Source organism: Carcharodon carcharias, chromosome 17 (genome assembly GCF_017639515.1).
Source record: "Carcharodon carcharias isolate sCarCar2 chromosome 17, sCarCar2.pri, whole genome shotgun sequence".
Taxonomy (NCBI): domain Eukaryota; kingdom Metazoa; phylum Chordata; class Chondrichthyes; order Lamniformes; family Lamnidae; genus Carcharodon; species Carcharodon carcharias.
The window spans coordinates 108,257,012-108,274,658 of NC_054483.1; the positions used below are offsets into that span (position 1 = coordinate 108,257,012).

The 17,647-nt window shown below is 47.0% G+C and overlaps 1 protein-coding gene across 1 annotated transcript in view; it reads right to left on the minus strand.

Moving 5' to 3' along the window:
• Nucleotides 1–13,068, minus strand: part of crtac1b (cartilage acidic protein 1b) — a 288,806-nt gene extending 275,738 nt beyond the window's left edge. The window contains exons 1-2 of the mRNA XM_041209760.1: nucleotides 12,997–13,068; nucleotides 12,074–12,337 (exon numbers count right to left, since the gene is read on the minus strand). Coding sequence (XP_041065694.1) covers nucleotides 12,074–12,264 — 191 coding nt within the window. The 5' untranslated portion in view covers nucleotides 12,265–12,337; nucleotides 12,997–13,068. The remainder of the gene's footprint in view (nucleotides 1–12,073; nucleotides 12,338–12,996) is intronic.
• Nucleotides 13,069–17,647: the final 4,579 nt, after the last annotated feature.

A 17,647-nucleotide genomic window follows, 5' to 3' on the forward strand; every position in this document is an offset into this window, starting at 1 on the left:
AACTCTGCTTGTTACCTTCTCAAAAAATTCAATCAAGTTAGTCAGACATAGACTTCCCTTACCAAATCCACGCTGACTGACCTTGATCAATCCATTGCCTTTCTAAGTAACTATTTGTACTTCCTCCCAGAAATGTTTAATTTAATAATTTTCCCACCACCTGCAGTTACTCAGCCTACCCCTTTCTCTCTTTTTAACAACGATTTTTAAAAATTATTCATTTACAAGATGTGGGCTTCACTGGCTGGGCTACCATTTATTGCCCATCCCTAGTTGCCATTGGGAAGGTAGTGGTGAGCTGCCTTCTTGAACCGCTGCAGTCCATGTGGTGTAGGTACACCCACAGTGCTGTTAGCGAGGGAGTTCCAGGATTTTGACCCAGTGACAGTGAAGGAACAGTGATATATTTCCAAGTCAGGATGGTGAGTGGTTTGGAGGGGAACTTCCAGGTGGTGGTGTTCCCATTTATTTGCGGCCCTTGTCCTTCTAGGTGGTAGTGGTTGTGGGTTTGGAAGGGGGGAATTCAGCGATGGTAATGTCATTGAGTTTCAAGGGGCAATCGTTAGATTCTCTCTTGTTGGAGATGGTTATTGCCTGGCACTTGTGTGGCTCGAATGTTACTTGGTGCTGGTAAATTCTTGCTGTGCATCTTGTAGATGGTACACACTGCTGCTACTCCGCATCAGTGGAAGAGGGAGTGAATGTTTGTGGATGTGGTGCCAATCAAGTGGGCTGTTTTGTCCTGGATGGTGTCAAGCTTCTTGAGTGTTGTTGGAGTTGCACTCATCCAGGCAAGTGGGGAGTATTCCATCACACTCCTGACTTGTGCCTTGTAGATGGTGCACAGGCTTTGGGGAGTCAGGAGGTGAGTTACTCGTCACAACATTCCTAGCCTTTGGCCTGCTCTTGTAGCCACAGTGTTTATATGGCTGGTCCAGTTCAGTTTCTGGTCAATGGTAACCCCCAGGATGTTAATAGTGGGGGGATTCAGCGATGGTAATGTCATTGAATTTCAAGGGGCAATCGTTAGATTCTCTCTTGTTGGAGATGGTTAATGCCTGGCACTTGTGTGGCTCGAACGTTACTTGCCATTTGTCAGCCCAAGCCTAGCTATTGTCCAGGTCTTGCTGCATTTGGACATGGACTGTCTCAGTATCTGAGGAGTTGCTAATGATGCTGAACATTGTGCAATCATCAGTGAACATCCCCATTTCTGACCTTATGATGGAAGGAACATTAACAACATTAACAACCCTCCAGTCCTCGGGCACCATTGTCTGCAGCCAGAGGGAGATGGCAAATGCTGGCGAGAGCCTGTGGTGTTGCCTCCCTTCCTTCTCCCTACATGTCATCCAAGTCTGGCAACTTATCCATAGCACTTTTGAAAATGTTAAACACCTTAACATTTCCTCTCTCATGATCTCATCAAATATTTCACACTCCTCCCCCTCCTTAACTAGAGTGTCTGCATTGTCACCTCTTCTATAAGACAGACACAAAATTTTCATTAAAAACATGCTCGCCTTTTCAACCCAGGTTCGAATCCTGCCACAGCAGATGTGAAATTTGAATTCAATAAAAATCTGGGATTAAAAGTCTAATAATGACCATGAAACCATTGCCAATTGTCATAAAAACCCATCTGGCTCACTAATGCCCTTTAGGGAAGGAAATCTGCTGTCCTTACCTGGTCTGGCCCACATGTGACTCCAAAGCAATGTGGTTGACTCTTAAAAGCCCTCTGAACAAGGGTGGGCAATAAATGCTGGCCTAGACAGCAACACCCAAATCCCATGAATGAATAAAAACAAACCTCCATGTGTTAGCTTGGGTCCCCAGTAGCCCATTAGGTTTCCTTAGTTATCCTCTTGCTTTTTATGTATTGATAAAACATTTTTGGATTATTCTTGATTTTAATTGCCAATATTTCTTCGTGTCCTCTCTTTGCATTCCTAATTTCCTTTTTAATTTCACCCTGACACTTTCTGTACCCTTTTTGTAGTATTTAGCCCTCTGCATCTAATTTATCGTTGCCTTATCATAGCCTGTACACTTCTTGGCATCCAGGACTCTAGCTTTGGAAACTCCACCCATTTTCTTTGTGGGAATGTATTTATTCTGAACTCTCATTATCTCCCCCTTGAATGCCTCCCACTACTCTGACACTGATTTACCTTCAAGTCGCTGTCTCCAGTCCACTTTGATTAAATCACACCTCAGTTTAGTAAAATTGACCTTCCCGAATTAAAAAAAACTTTTACTCCAGGCCTACCTTGGTCCTTTTCCAAAACTACACTAAATCTAACTGAACACAACCACCAGATGGCAGACGGGAATATTTCATTCAAAAAATCGGCAATTTCAACAGTACAGCACTCCCTCAGCACTCCCTCAGAACTGACCCTCCAACAGTGCAGCACATCCTTAGTATTACAACTCTGACAGTGCAGCACTCCCTCAGAACTGCAGTTCTGATAGTGCAGCACTCCCTTAGTACTGACCGTCTGACAGTGCAGAGCTCCCTCAGAACTGAACCTCCAGCAGTACAGTACTTCCTCAGTCCTGCAACTCTGACAGTGCAGCACTCCCTTGATATTGACCCTCCAACAGTGCAGGACTCCCTCACTACTGTCCCCTCAGACAGTTCAGCGTTTCCTCATAAGTGACCAATCGACAGTACAGTACTCCCGCTGTACAGACACTCCAACACTGTAGCACTCCCTTAGTACTGTCCCTCACCAGTGTAGAGCTTCCACAGTACTGCCTCTTCGACAGTGCAGAGCTTCCACAGTGCTGACCCTCCGACAGTGCAGCACTCCCTCGGTGCTGACCCTCCGACAGTGCAGCACTCCCTCGGTGCTGACCCTCCGACAGTGCAGCACTCCCTCGGTGCTGACCCTCCGACAGTGCAGCACTCCCTCGGTGCTGACCCTCCGACAGTGCAGCACTCCCTCGGTGCTGACCCTCCGACAGTGCAGCACTCCCTCGGTGCTGACCCTCCGACAGTGCAGCACTCCCTCGGTGCTGACCCTCCGACAGTGCAGCACTCCCTCGGTGCTGACCCTCCGACAGTGCAGCACTCCCTCGGTGCTGACCCTCCGACAGTGCAGCACTCCCCCATCACTGCTCACCAACAATGTAGCACTCTCTCAGTATTGGCTCTCCAACAGTGCAGCACTCCCTCATTACTGCACTGGGGTTACATCACTCCAAGATCTCTGCACTCTTTCAATTCTGCGCTCTTGTGAATCCCCGATTTCCATTATTCTGCTATTAGCAGCCGTGCTTTCAGCTGCCCAGGTCTTAGGTTCTAGAATTCCCTCTATAAACCTCTTCATCTCTTTACCCTTCTCTCTTCCTTTAGAACATTCCTAACTCTGCGATCAAGGTTTCAGTCACCTGCCCTAGTATCTCCATAAGTGGCTCGGTGTCAAATATTGTTTGATAACACTCCTGCAAAAGGCCTTGGGACATTTTCCTAGATTAAAGCATCACCCAGGGGGAGATGGTGATGTAGTGGTAACGTCATGGGACTAGCAATCCAGAGGCTCAGGCCAAACGCTTTGAGGGCATGGGTTCAAATCCCACCATAGCTGTTGGTGGCATTTAAATTCAATCAAAAAAGAATTGAAAGCTAGTCGTAGTAATGGTGACCATGAAACTGTCACTGAAAACCCATCTGGTTCACTAATGCCCTCTAGATAAGGAAATTTGCTGCCCTTACCCAGCCTGGCCTACATGTAACTCCAGACCCACAGTAACAAGGTTGAAATTTAACTCCCCTCTGAAATCCTTTAGCCACTCAGCTCAAGGGCAGTTAGGGATGGGAAACAAACACCTGGTGTTGCCAGCAAAATGCCCACATCCTTTGGAGAATAAATTTAAAAACGAACGCAAATTGTTGCCATTGAGTGTCTACCTCAGAGTCATCCATCACGCCATCCAACGCAATTCCTTATGAATTAAATGCTGCCTCTCACACACAAACATAACAATGTGACTTAAATTTCCACAATCTCCTACACATACATTGCTCTCTTAAAAACAATTATTATCACTTTTGAAAAGGGTGAATCAGCCAGCTCTGTTCAGACCGATGGTCCTTTGTGACCTTCTACATAAGGATTACAGCTGCTCATTCACTACTCAAAGCCTTGATAATCAAAGCACTTTGGAGTGATAGAACAAGAAGCTGGCATTGAGCTCCAATGGTTACGAGATTTCAAGTATTTTTTTTTTTTACACACACTGTAGACCTTGAGCTGATGAATCAGCTGCTTCTGCTGCACTTAGTCGGCTGATTTTTCACTTGACGTTTTATACTGGAACACTAACTCAATCAAAGCAATCTGGGCTTTTTCTCCCCTCCCTTCTTTGCCCTTGTCAGCCTTAGCTCAGTGGCAGCAATCCTGCCTGTGTTTGAAGGTTGTGGGTTTGAATGCTGCTCCAGAGACTTGAGGGAGTGCCACACTGCCAGAGGTGTTGTCTTTTAATGAAAGGTGGATATAAAAGATCCCATTGCACTATTTTGACAAAGAGCAGCAGAGTTCAGCCCTGTGATCTGCTGAATCAATCAGCATTACTAAAAACAGACACACTGACCAATATCGCACTGCTGCTTTTGGAAGCTGGCTGTGTGGGATTTGCCTGCTGTATTTCGTACATTGCAGCACTTCAAAACATAATTAATTAGCTGTAAATCGCTTTTGAGATGCCCACAGATTGTGAAAGACACTACAGAAACGCAAGCTCTTTCTCTTCTGTGCTGTAAACATCCTTGTTGTGACATCCTGCTTCATCACCTCAGTCAGATGCCCTTAAGCAGTACAATTCCCAGAAAAGCTATCTGCTCAAATTCCACTACCACCCTGACCACAAGAAGGAACAAACCCCCTGACCCCGCCAGCCACTCCCCACCACCCCGCAACCACCCCCCCCCCCACCCCCCCCCCCCCCGCATCAACTGACACCTACCAATTCCTCCATTTTGTGTTACAGCGCTGCCCCCACTCAGCCTCCAAACCCCCCTTCCTTCCTTCGCCGCACCCCCCTCCCCCCACCCCCCCATCCCCGCTCTACCTGTCACCACGTCCCACACAGACATGGCTTCAGTTCCAGCAGCAAAGTGCAGACAAAGCACAGGTTGACTCAGGCCACCACCTCCAGACACACGAATAAACCAGGAGCGAGACTGAAACCTGTGTGTGTGTGTGGGGGGGGGGTGGGGGTCAGCTTCACGCTATCCGACGTCCCTCTTCGCCACCGCCCCACTCCTCCCACCGCCACTTAGCTTCAGCCAATTCTCTCCGGGGTTCGTACGAAAGCACCTTGCCCCGACACTTTACACTGCGTACCAAATGGTCACATGTTTGGCGAATCACTGAAACGTTTGGCAAACGTGGGCCAGAACTTTACACTCCCACACCGGTGGGTATTTAGATGGGGGGGGGGGTGGGGTGGAGTGGGGTGGTGGATCCCGCCACCCCCACATTCCCCACCCCCTCCCTCCCCCCACCATCCCCCCCCGCCGGGTTCCCACCCACCCCGATCGTGCTGCAATTTTACGCTGGGTCAGGCAAGGCCTCAGACATGAAACCCATCCTTGCCCCAGTTGAGGCCCTTAAGTGGCCAATAATTGGGCCATTCCCGCCCAGCCTCAATTTTTAGGCTGGTGGAAGGTTTGAAGTTGGGTGGGGGAAGCCCAGAAATCAGCGCAGTTAGATCCTGGGCGGGGGAAGGGCAGGGGTGCCTCCACCAGAAGCACCCTTCTGAATTCAGATGTCCCCCACTGCCCCCCACTTCTGCACATTAAGGTCCAGTGGCCTTCAGGCACTGCACCCCTCACCCCCCCCACCCCCCCCACCCCTTCTCCCCACCCCACCCCCGAGACCCCAATCACCCCCTCCACAGCCCCGTTGGGCGTTCCCCAGGCCTTCCCTACCCGCCCCGCCCTGGGGTCCTTTAAATTTACCTGGGCCCGGATTTAGCCACTTAGCCTCAGGCATTCTCCTGCATTTGTTCACTATCCCTGCCGCTGCAGGGACTGGAGAGCTGCCGCCCAATTTGATTGGCCGTCAGCTCTCTAAGGCTGGGCTTCCTCCCGAGTGAGGGGCGGAAGTCCTGCCCCCAGCCATTTAACGCTGGCTCGAGCCTGAAATGGCTGCGGGGCACTCGGAGTGGGTGGGGAACTCTTTGGATGGTGGGAAACAAGACTCTGCCATCAGAAAAATTCTATAAATCCAATTCTTTTTTAGAAATGCAGATCCCCAGTTCAGAGACTAGACAAGGTGCATCACAGGATCTTAAAATGTTTACAGCTCAGAAACGGGTCATTCAGCCCAGCAAGTCCATGCTGACCATCATGCTCCACACAAACCTCCTCCAACCCTTCTTCATCTCACCCTATCACCATACCCTTCTCTTCTGTTCTCCCCATGCGTTTATCCAGCTTCTCCTCAAGCCATTCACCTCAAATACTCCCTGTGGGAGCAATTAGGGATGGGCAATAAATGCTGGCCTAGCCAACGACGCCCACATCCCATGAACAAATGAAAAAAGAGGTTAAATAAGTTTCTCCTGAATTCTCTATTGGATTTATCAGTGACCACCTTATATTCACCGAAGTTGCTGTCTGACCTGCTGAGAGTTCCCAACATTTTTTATTTCTCTTTTGTTACATCTGCTCGATTTTGATTTTTGTTATATTGACAACCCCTAGTTTTGGTTCCCCCACAGTGGAAACATCTTCTCTCTGTCTAACCTACTAAACCCTTTCATTACATCAAAGACCTCTCTGAAGTCACCTCTCAATCTTCTGCTTTCTAGAGAAAAGAGCTCCATTCTGTTGGTATTTACTCTCTGTACGAGCAAATAGTTTTAATCACCTTTACCTGTCTTTTCCATTCCACTCCCATTTTCCTTCGTCTAATCTGATCTCGAACCTTGATATACTTTCAGACGCTCGCCCTGAAATGGAACTCCACAGCCTCAAAGCTCACCGTAATACCCCACGGTGGTCAAATTTCCCGGTCCCACTCCGCCTCCAGTGTGACCTGACGTTGACCCCACTGAGAACCCCAGGAAAGAGGATGGCTAGCAATAGAAAAACAAGGAGCCATTTTTTTTATTCATGCACTGGGCCAGCATGTATTGCCCACCCTTATTCAGAGAGCATTTAAGAGTCACTGTAGGTCTGGAGTCACATGTAGGCTAGACCAGGTAAGGATGGCTTCCCTAAAGGACATTAGTGAACCAGATGGGCTTTTACAACAATTGGCAAAGGTTTCATAGTCATCATCAGACTTATAACTGCTGATTTTTATTGAATTCAAATTTCACCATCTGCCGCGACAGGATTCAAACCCAGGTCCCCCACAGCATTAGCCTGGATCTTTAGACTACTAGTCCAGTGACAATACTGTTACACCAGCACCTCCCCTGGTACCTTATAAGCACCTGCTGTGCAGGCAGGGGGCAGAAATGTCCTTACTATCCAATCTCAGACACTGGATTGTGACCAAAGACACTTTTCCCTGAAGAAACCAATCGTTGCGTTGCCATTGGTAACCCGACATTAGGCCCACAGTGCTGTACTGGTGCAGTAGTATTGATGTGTCTTTGAATGCCACGGTGAAAGAGGAACCACAGGGCTGAGGGTCCTAGCTGCAAGTAGTAACGCTTCCACAATGTTAACAAAAAGGGGGAAACCAGGACACAACTCGAATTCCTTCCCCCACCTCCTCTATTCTCCCAGACCCAGAAATATTGAGTCCAAGTTTCTCAAGTACTCTCCATCAAATCCCCACCATCCTATAGGTTCCAACATTACCACATTTTATGGAGGTGTTAGCAGTGGTACGGTGATATTCTCATTGGGCTAGCAAAGCCAGGGCAATGCCCTGGGGACCCAGGTTTGAATCCCACCAGGACTCAGAATTAAAATTCTGATGATGGCCAAGGAAGAATTGGTTTAAAACCCAGCTGGTTCACTAATGCCCCTTTAGGGAAAGAAACCTGCCATCTTACCTGGTCTGGTCTACACATGACCCACAGCAATGTTACCTGGAAAAACTCAGCAGGTCTGGCAGCATCGGCGGAGAAGAAAAGAGTTGACGTTTCGAGTCCTCATGACCCTTCGACAGAACTTGAGTTCGAGTCCAGGAAAGAGCTGATATTCCATTTGTCAAACAAAAATCCTGACAGCTCCAATTCACCCAGGGCTCCACAGCTGTCTAGCACACCGATTCCAGATTTCCAATACCCTCTGTGTGAATGAAATGCTTCCTGATTTTCTTTAAAAATTGACTGGCTTGAATTTTACTGTTGTACTTGTCTGTGATTTCCCCACTAGGGGAACCAATTTTCCTTTATCTGCCCCATCAAATATTTTTAACATTTTAAACAACTCAACTACCCCTCAATCTTCTATAATCAGCCAACCTTATGGAACTTGTCTTCATAATTTAATCCTCTAAGCCCAGTATAATGCTGGTGAATCTCCACTGCACCTTCTCCAGGGCCAATGTCACCTTCTTGAGGTGTGATGCCCAAATCTGAACTCAGGTACCTCCAAATGGGGCCTGGCCAACACTCCAAACCACTGAAGATAAGAACATGAGAATTAGGAGCTGGAGTAGGCCATACACATGTCCAAATGCAGCAAGACCTGGACAATATCCAGGTTTGGGCTGACAAGTGGCAAGCAACATTTGCGCCACACAAGTGCCAGGCAATGACCATCTCCAACAAGAGAGAATCTAGCCATCTCCCTTTGACATTCAATGGCATTATCATTGCTGAATCCCCCACTATCAACATCCTGGGAGTTACCATTGACCAGAAACTGAACTGGACTAGCCATATAAATACTGTGGCCACAAGAGCAGGTCAGAGGCTAGGAATCTTGCAGTAAGTAACTCACCTCCTGACTCCCCAAAGCCTGTCCACCATCTGCAAGGCACAAGTCAGGAGTGCAATGTAATATTCTCCACTTGGACGAATGAAACTCCAGCAATACTCATGGCACCATCCAGGACAAAGCAGCCCACTTTATTGGCACCCCATCAACACACGGTTACTCTCTCCACCACTGACGCACAGTGGCAGCAGTGTGTACCATCTACAAATGCACTGGAGGAACTCACCAAGCTTCTTTAGACAGTACCTTCCAAACCCACGACCACTACCATCTTGAAGGACAAGGGCAGCTGATAGATGGAAACACCACCACCTGGAAGTTCCCCCCAAGTCACTCACCATCCTGACTTGGAAATATCTCGCCGTTCCTTCACTGTCACTGGGTCAAAATCCTGGAACTCCCTCCCTAACAGCTCTGTGGGTGTACCTACACCACATGGACTGCAGCGGTTCAAGAAGGCAGCTCACCACCACCTTCTCAAGCGCAATTAGGGATGGGCAGTAAATGCTGGCCCAGCCAGCGACACCCACATCCCATAAATGATTATGGCTAATCTTCTCAATTCCTTTGTTCTGTCTCTCACCATATCCCTCAATTCCCATATTATCCAAAAATCCTTTGATCTTATTCATGAATATATTCAACAACTGAGTATCCACAGCTCTCTGAGGTAAAGAAATCCTAAGATTCATGACCCTCTGAGCGAAGAAATTTGTTCTGATCTCAATCTGAAATGGCTGGCCTTTTACCCTGAGACTCTGCTCCTTAGATCTGGACTCTCCAGCCAGGGGAAACAACTTCTCAACATCCACCCTGTCAATCCCTCTAAGAACGTCACATGTTTCGATGAAATCATCTCTCATCCTTCTAAACCCCAGAACATTTAGATCCAACTACTCGATATCTCCTCAGAGGACAACCCCACCATCCCAGGAATCAATCTAATGACCAGAATCGTAATGTCTCCTCACCCCACAGGCCACACAAACCCACTTTCCTGCAGGCAATGGACACAGGAACGTGGACTGACTGCATCCCTTAGTCGAAAAGAATCACAGTATATCTCCTGTCCGGAATCGTATGTATTTTTAATAGGAAACATTTTAAGAATCGGTGTAAGGATTCTTTCTGAGATTGCAAAAACATGAGCAACTACAGCCCCTTTACAAGACAGTAAATATGATTTTGAAATAAACACACTGTCATTTGACATATTTTGATAATGAAAAGGGCATGTTTCAGATTAACTCTTGCTACGTATGAACATACGAGTTAGGAGCAGGAGTAGGCCACTCAGCCCCTCGAGCCTGCTCTGCCATTCAATAAGATCATGGCTGATCTGAATGTAACCTTGACCTACCCCCGATAACCTGTCACTCCCTTGTTAATCAAGAATCTATCCACCTCTGCCTTAAAAATACTCAAAGACTTTGCTTCCACCGCCTTTTGAGGAAGAGAGTTCCAAACACTCACGACCCCATGAGAGAAAAAATTTCTCCTCATCTCTGTCTTAAACAAGCAACCTCTTATTTTTAAACAGTGACTCCTAGTTCTAGATTCTCCCACAAGAGGAAACATCCTCTCCACATCCACCCTGTCAAGAACGCTCAGGATCTTAAAGGTTTCGATCAAGTCGCCTCTTACTGTGCTAGGGGGGGGGATACGACATCAAACTGACCCGACTAGATGGACCAGCCAGTAGATGAGCAAGATGCACAGAAACTGCATCAAATCCTTTCAAATTTCTCAGGTCCCTCTCACCCACACACAGAAATAAAATCTACCCGAACATCTTCTTAAGATGTCTGCATTTCTGAGTTATGAAACACACAGAGGATGAACCATGATTTTACAATAAAACAAAGCGTTTTCGAACGTGGACACTGAGTCTTATCTTAATAGGATTACAGGGCGATCCCAGACGGGTGATGGAGCAAATAAACAGATTTAAGACAGAAAGAAGCATTAGAGGTGAATTTTCTGAAACCGGAAATTCCAGTGTCTCTGCCAACTCATTGACATTCTGGCAAATCCCACTGCTCGGTCACTGGGTTCAGTCCCGACAGGTTTGAAATCTGCTCACTTTGTTTCCACAGAAAAGCAATGTAACAAAATTGAGCAATGTCACTCTGAACCTTATCCAGCGGTCTGGGGCAACACTAATTTAGATTTCTGTTTATTGGGTAGCGAGTTCGAGGGCTAGGTTGTCCATTTGGAGTCAGTTTTCTCGCCAAAATGGCTTTTCCGGAAGTGGACATGGAGACTAATTGTCACTCGGTAATCTGGGCAGCTGAGAAATATGGAGAGTCAGAGGAAACGGACGGAGTGAGGGATGGAAAGTGATAGAGAGAGATGCTGATGGTGCTGCAAAGTCAAAAATAATGAGAAAATGACAGGCCTCATCTAGACAGGTGGATAGAGGGGATACAGAGCCACAGAGGTGCTGCAGGGAGAGTTAACACAAGGGACTGGTCACTGGTCTGCAGGCAAAAAGTCTAAGATAGGGACACAATTTTAAGTCAATGCAGCAACATCACATCATGTACAAAAGGAAGAGGGATTCTTAAATACTTTACAAAGCCAAAATGACCCTTTGAAAGGGAACTAGGCACACATTCACTTATATAAAATGCATATAGTGGTCATATACAGTGTGATGTTGCTGCATTGACTGCCTCATTTTTAAAACTATGTACCTTTCCTGGATTTTTTTTGCCTGCAGATCAGTGCCCAGGTCCCTTGTGTAACTCTCCCTACTGCACTCATATATTCATATATAGCCACGCATACACATACACACATCACTTACATATATAGAGACATATATACACATACACACACATATATATGGCCATCTATATATATATATCAGGTAGAGATGCATGGTTTGTCTGTATATATCTCAAATGATTCACACATACACAGGGATACATATTATATATATATATAATGTAGAGACAGTTCATATATCACATAAATGCACTCATACTTTTTTTATATAGATGTACGTTAAGATATAGATATCCTATATGTACACCCACTTTTTCTATGTACTGTATCTATATATGGACATACATTTATAATCTAATCTCTCACATACATACAAACAGAGATTCCCGGTGCTGAGTTATCAGCTATTGTGTGGGACACACCTACCCTGCCACCACTATCTCCAGCTCTCCGTCGTTATCCACATCAGTGACTGCCACTCCATAATTGAGTTGAGTCGGATTATTGTCGTAGTCAGGAGGAAGGACCGTGTCGGTCACGGCTGCAAAGATAGGCTCGGATCTCTGCGGGTACACCAAGCGTACAAGGGCGAGAAACGGCAGGATGGAGACCAGCATCTCGACTCGGATGAAGCTGACTGAAGGGGTGGGTGGTGGGGGGTGGGGGATTAGGAAGGGGGATCAACGGCAGCTGCAAGAGAGAGAGGGAGGAAAAGAACTTGTTAAGATTTACAGGACAGACACCGAAGCCAAACTCGAGAACAGCAGCACTTGGCACCTTTTTACAGGAAGCCATCAGGAGAGCTGCCTCTTATTCTGCAGTGATATCCGTTTGCAAAGCTGGATAATGATCCGACATTTACATTTAGACAAAGTTCACTTCAAATCCCTGCATCCTGCACAAACTTCCAGGTAAACTCCTCATCCACTGAGGGGAGGCGATATCAGAGCCAGACTGAAGATCTCAACTGGGCAAGAATGAACAATCAGCCCCGTCAACGACAGGACTTCAACCTCACAAATCATAAACTAGTCCACTACACATCCTAAACCGCAATAATTAAGACATTTTCTCCGGCCTTTTTTTTTAAAAATCACTTTCCATTCATTAAGTTAGAATGTCATTAAATGCAACTGCATGAAATTATCCTATACATTGGTACTTAGCGTCCAATTTAATGTGCGTCTAGAAATTAATATAATTAAAATTGATATAAAAAACTAATTATTCAAAGGCACACACAGACCTTTTGCATTGAAGTGAAGTTGATCATGTCAAAAATCTACCTTTACAGATGTTTAAAAGCTATCATGTTGTTGAATAACGAAGGCAGAGACTGAAATACTCACATATTAAAACAGCTTATGAAACCAGTTTTGAGTCCTTGCCCTGGACTGTGAAAAGCTCCCTCTCTCCCTCTCTCTCACTCTCCCAATTTGGAACCGGGAACGGCAAAGCCCCCTCCTCCCGTTTTAAGCGCTTGTTTTTCCTTTATGCAAAAAAATTACATAACCCGCCCTCCAATCGCAGCGCAGCTGCCAACGCCAGCGCCCTCCTCCCCCCCCAAAAAAGTGCCTCTTAGCCCAATGAGGTGAGGCGGGAGGGCGGGGGGGGGGGGCGCCTTGATGGACAGGTCCCCTTGCTTGTCCCAGGATGGCACGGTCAGATCCCAGAGAGGAACTTGCCGGGTTTGTCATTGGCTGCCGCACTGGGAGGGTGAATGGTTTGTGTCGCGGGTGCTGCCTCTTTAATCCTGTAATGGCATTTAATTTATCTGGAGGGGAAGGGCACTGGGCGTTTTGCCATCTTCACCTCAACTTCTGCTGGGGGACATTGTGTGTGTGTGTGTGTGTGTGTGTGTGGGGGGGGTGTGGGGAGGGGGGGTTGTCTGGGGTGTGGGGGGTGTGTAGGGGGTGGGTGGCATCACACTGTCACTCCAGCTGGGGGAATCAATATTCCACTTTATTAATTTAACAACAAAGCGGAATAAGTGCCTGGCAAACCGTTTACTGGCGAACAAGGACCTTGGCGTCCATGAGCTTATTATTGCCACCTCTATGTGGTCTTGGCAGGAGCCTGGCTGAGGGATGCTAACACCTTTGCCCTCAATAAGCCCAGCCCCCCCCTTCCCACCCCCTGCTGGCTGTACTTTCCAACCACATGGTGGTGGTGATTGTGGTGCTGGCGTGGCATTTGCCGCCAGATCACACCTCGTCCGTCCATTTCTGTCCGTCCCTCGTTTCTCGGGCGCTTTCCCCTCCTCTGAGCATCTCACATCGTTCCGCCCCTCTCGCCTCTCGTTTAAAATCTCCGTTCTCCACCATCCACCCAAGCACCTTTAAGATGTCCCCACTGCGGTAGCTCCATTGTTTTACTCCCTCAGCCTCTGCACTGAGCAGCTTCCCAGCCTTCCTGGTTTTAACCTCCATCTCAGCTCATCAAGCTCGCTCTCCTCTGAGTTCACAGCCCTCTTACCCTCCCTTAATCTCTCCCTCCATGTAAACCCCACTCCCTTGTCTCCTCCACCATAACCTCCAATAATAAGTGCAGGGAGTTTATGGATTTCTTGTCACTAAGATCAAGAACACCCAATCAACTGCATCTTCCACTTTCTTCCCTCCCTGTAGCCTACCAGACCAAACATTCTCGAAAGCTCCCCTCTGCCTAGCTCTGAACTCACATCTTTCTCTCATTTCCCTCCCTTCTCCCCTCACTGAGCTCGTCTTGTCCATGGGACCCACCTCCTGTTCCCTCGACCCTATTCCCGCTAATCTGTTGACCCCCCTCCTGGCCCCCATGCCAGTCCATAGTGTTAACAGTTCTCTCTCTTCAGGTGGTTGTCCCTCTCTCCTTTAAATCTGCCCTCTCCTCAAAAGGTCAATCCTTGACACTGCCACCTTTGCAAAGGGTCCTATCTCCAACCTCCCCTTCCTCGCCAAAGAGCTTGAAGTCCAAAATGCACGCTCATCTTTCCTGGAACCCCATGTCTGAATCCCTCCAGTCAGGTTTCTGGCCCTGTCAAGGTAACAAAAGCGCCTTCAGCAAAGTCAAAACTGACATCCTATGAGACTGCGACAGTGGTAAATGATCCCTCCGATTCCTCTTTGACCTGCCTGCCGTCTCATAAAGTTAGCCGCACTTTCCTCCTCCAACACCCCTCCAGTGTTGTCCAGCCGGTTGGGGCTGCTCTCGCTGGCTCCATTCTTATTTACCTGAATGAGAAAGTCACCTGCAGTGGCTTCTCTTCCTGGCTCCGAAGTGCAGTGTAAGGCTAGAGGTGGCTACATGGGATAGGGAGGCTAGGATGAGTCAGACTTTCAAAATCAAAGGGTGGGAGCCAATTTAGGAAAATATGCTACCAGAACAGACTGAGGGAACAATAATTTAACACCTGAAAGATAGCACATAGGAAAAACCCACTCTAGATTACTGCATAAGTCGACCTGGTGGAAAAGACGACCCCTTTTTCAGTTCCAAGATCCATGTTTAGGCCTGTACTCAGTGTATACTCAACCACAGCAACAGCCCCACCACCCCACTAACCCTGACCCCCCCACCATTTTTCAATGAATAAATTCATGTCTAGGGCTATACTTTCATTAGGAGTAGGCCTCAATTTTTCACCTCATCCATGCACATTTAGGGTTATATTCACTTTATAGGTCGGCAGCATAGGATCAGGTAGGCAGTACAGACCATGTTGCCAAGGAGATGCACTGGAGTTTAAGACATGTCAACATAGAGCAGACTGTACATGGCGACGGTTGAACAGAATTAGGACTTGCACCAACACTGACATTTCACATTTTATACTCAGTGTGTAACTTGAACCCCCACCCCTCCCCCCATCCCAACCATTTGTGGGAGAATTTTTCTAACCTTCAGCGATCGACTTGCACATTGCATTCTGCTGTATTCATTCAAACCAAGATCCGGGGAGCCAGGTTGAGTAAAGGGAGCAGATGTCGCTTTGAAATGAGGCAGCGATGGGCTTCAAGACAATTTTATACAGGGGGAAAGGAAGTGACAAAATAAAATCTAGCTCTATCTTCCTAGTGTCTGCTTCAGTTCAGTCAAAATACCTAAAGAGTTAAAAGCCAGCTGAACTCAGCATTTGTTCTACATTCAATGTCAATACAAATGTTGCTGGGATTACTGTTCAATTGCTTCTGGAGTGTTGGCTTGAGGGAGGAACCAATTCATACAATTCAAACACAGAATACAGCACGATCGCTCGGTCATATGTCTGTGTGGCGGTTCTCCTTTTGAATCTGGCTGACAGTTATTCAAATCCACAAGCCCCAGTAATTGTTCTCTGGGGTATTTATTAGCTTAGTCTGCACACAACAGGAAGCCGGTCTGGATTTGCCATAGAGACAAGGTCAGAACAGGTAGATCCTCAATAAGATGATAAAGGATTTAGAAAAAAGCAATATATATAGAAGTTAGCCATAAAATACAAATTATTTTAGAGATTGTGGACAATATTCATTGTTTATCAGCTTCCTTGATGGTAGCACAGTGTAACACTTCTGTTACATATATCAATGCTGTTATTATTACTGTTATTTATTGGCTTGTTTGCCCGTTGTTCAATAAATTGGTTTGACAGTAAAGGCCTAGAACAAGGTTTGGTGTTGTGCTGCTGCTCCTGAAGGTTTCAGAAGAGTCCTTTGAAGTTCCAGGGTTGATTCAGGGGCTGAAACAATCTGCGGAAAATGTCTCTGTTCATCCTTCTGGTCGAGCTGGTTATCAGGGCAAGTGAAAATAATCTTACAGCCATGTAAGACGACTCTGAGAGACTCGAGCGTAAATGGTGACGAGAGCAGGTCAGAGTCTGAGAATTCCGCAGTGAGTAACTCACCTCCTGACTGTCCATCTGCAAGGCACAAGTCAGGAGTGTGATGGAATACTCCCCACTTGCCTGGATGAGTGCAGCTCCCACAACACTCGAGAAGCTTGACACCGTCCAGGACAAAGCAGCCCACTTGATTGGCACCCCACCCACAAACATTCACTCCCCCCACCACCGACGCACAGTAGTAGCAGTAAGTTTTTAACTCATTCATGGAATGTGGGTGTCGCTGGCTAGGCCAGCATTCATTGCCCACCCCTAACTGCCCTTGTTTGGAAGGCATTTAAGAGTCAACCACATTACTGCGGGTCTGGAGTCACGTGTAGGCCAGGACCGGGTTAGGAGGACAGATTTCTTTCCCTAAAGGACATTAGTGAACCAGATGGGATTTTTACGACAATTGACAATGGTTTCATGGTCATCATCAAATTTTTAATTCCAGATTTTTAATTGAATTCAAATTTCACCATCTGCCGTGGTGGGATTCAAACCCAGATCCCCAGCGCATTAGCCTGGCTTTCTGGAATACTAGTCCAGTGACAATACCATCCCTAACACCGGCTCCCCCCAGTACATCTACAAGATGCACTGCTGCAAGTCACATGGCTCCTTCCAAAGCCACGACCTCTACCATCTAGAAGGACAAGGGCAGCAGACACATGGAACACCACCAGCTGGAAGTTCCCCTCCAAGCCACTCACCATCCTGACTTGGAAATATATCGGCCGTTCCTTCACTGTTGCTGGGTCACAATCCTGGAACTCCCTCCCTAACAGCGCTGTGGGTGTACCTACACCACATGGACTGCAGCGGTTCAAGAAGGCAGCTCACCACCACCTTCTCAAGGGGCAATGAGGGACAGGCAGTAAATGCTGGCCCAGCCAGCAATATTCAGGTCAGTGAACGGATAAATTAAAAAATCAAAAATGAAATTGTAAAGGAAATAAAGAAGGTACATTTCTGTAGAGCCTTTCACAATCTCTTGATGTCTCAAACCAGGTAATTGAAATGGGAAGGGCACTAGGACCTGATGGCTGCATCTAAGAATGCTCAGAGCAGTAAAAGAGAGGCTGGAGGAGGTTCTGATCACAATCTTTCAAACAACCTTAGTACTGGTAGTTGTGCCAGATAACTGAAGGGTTTCC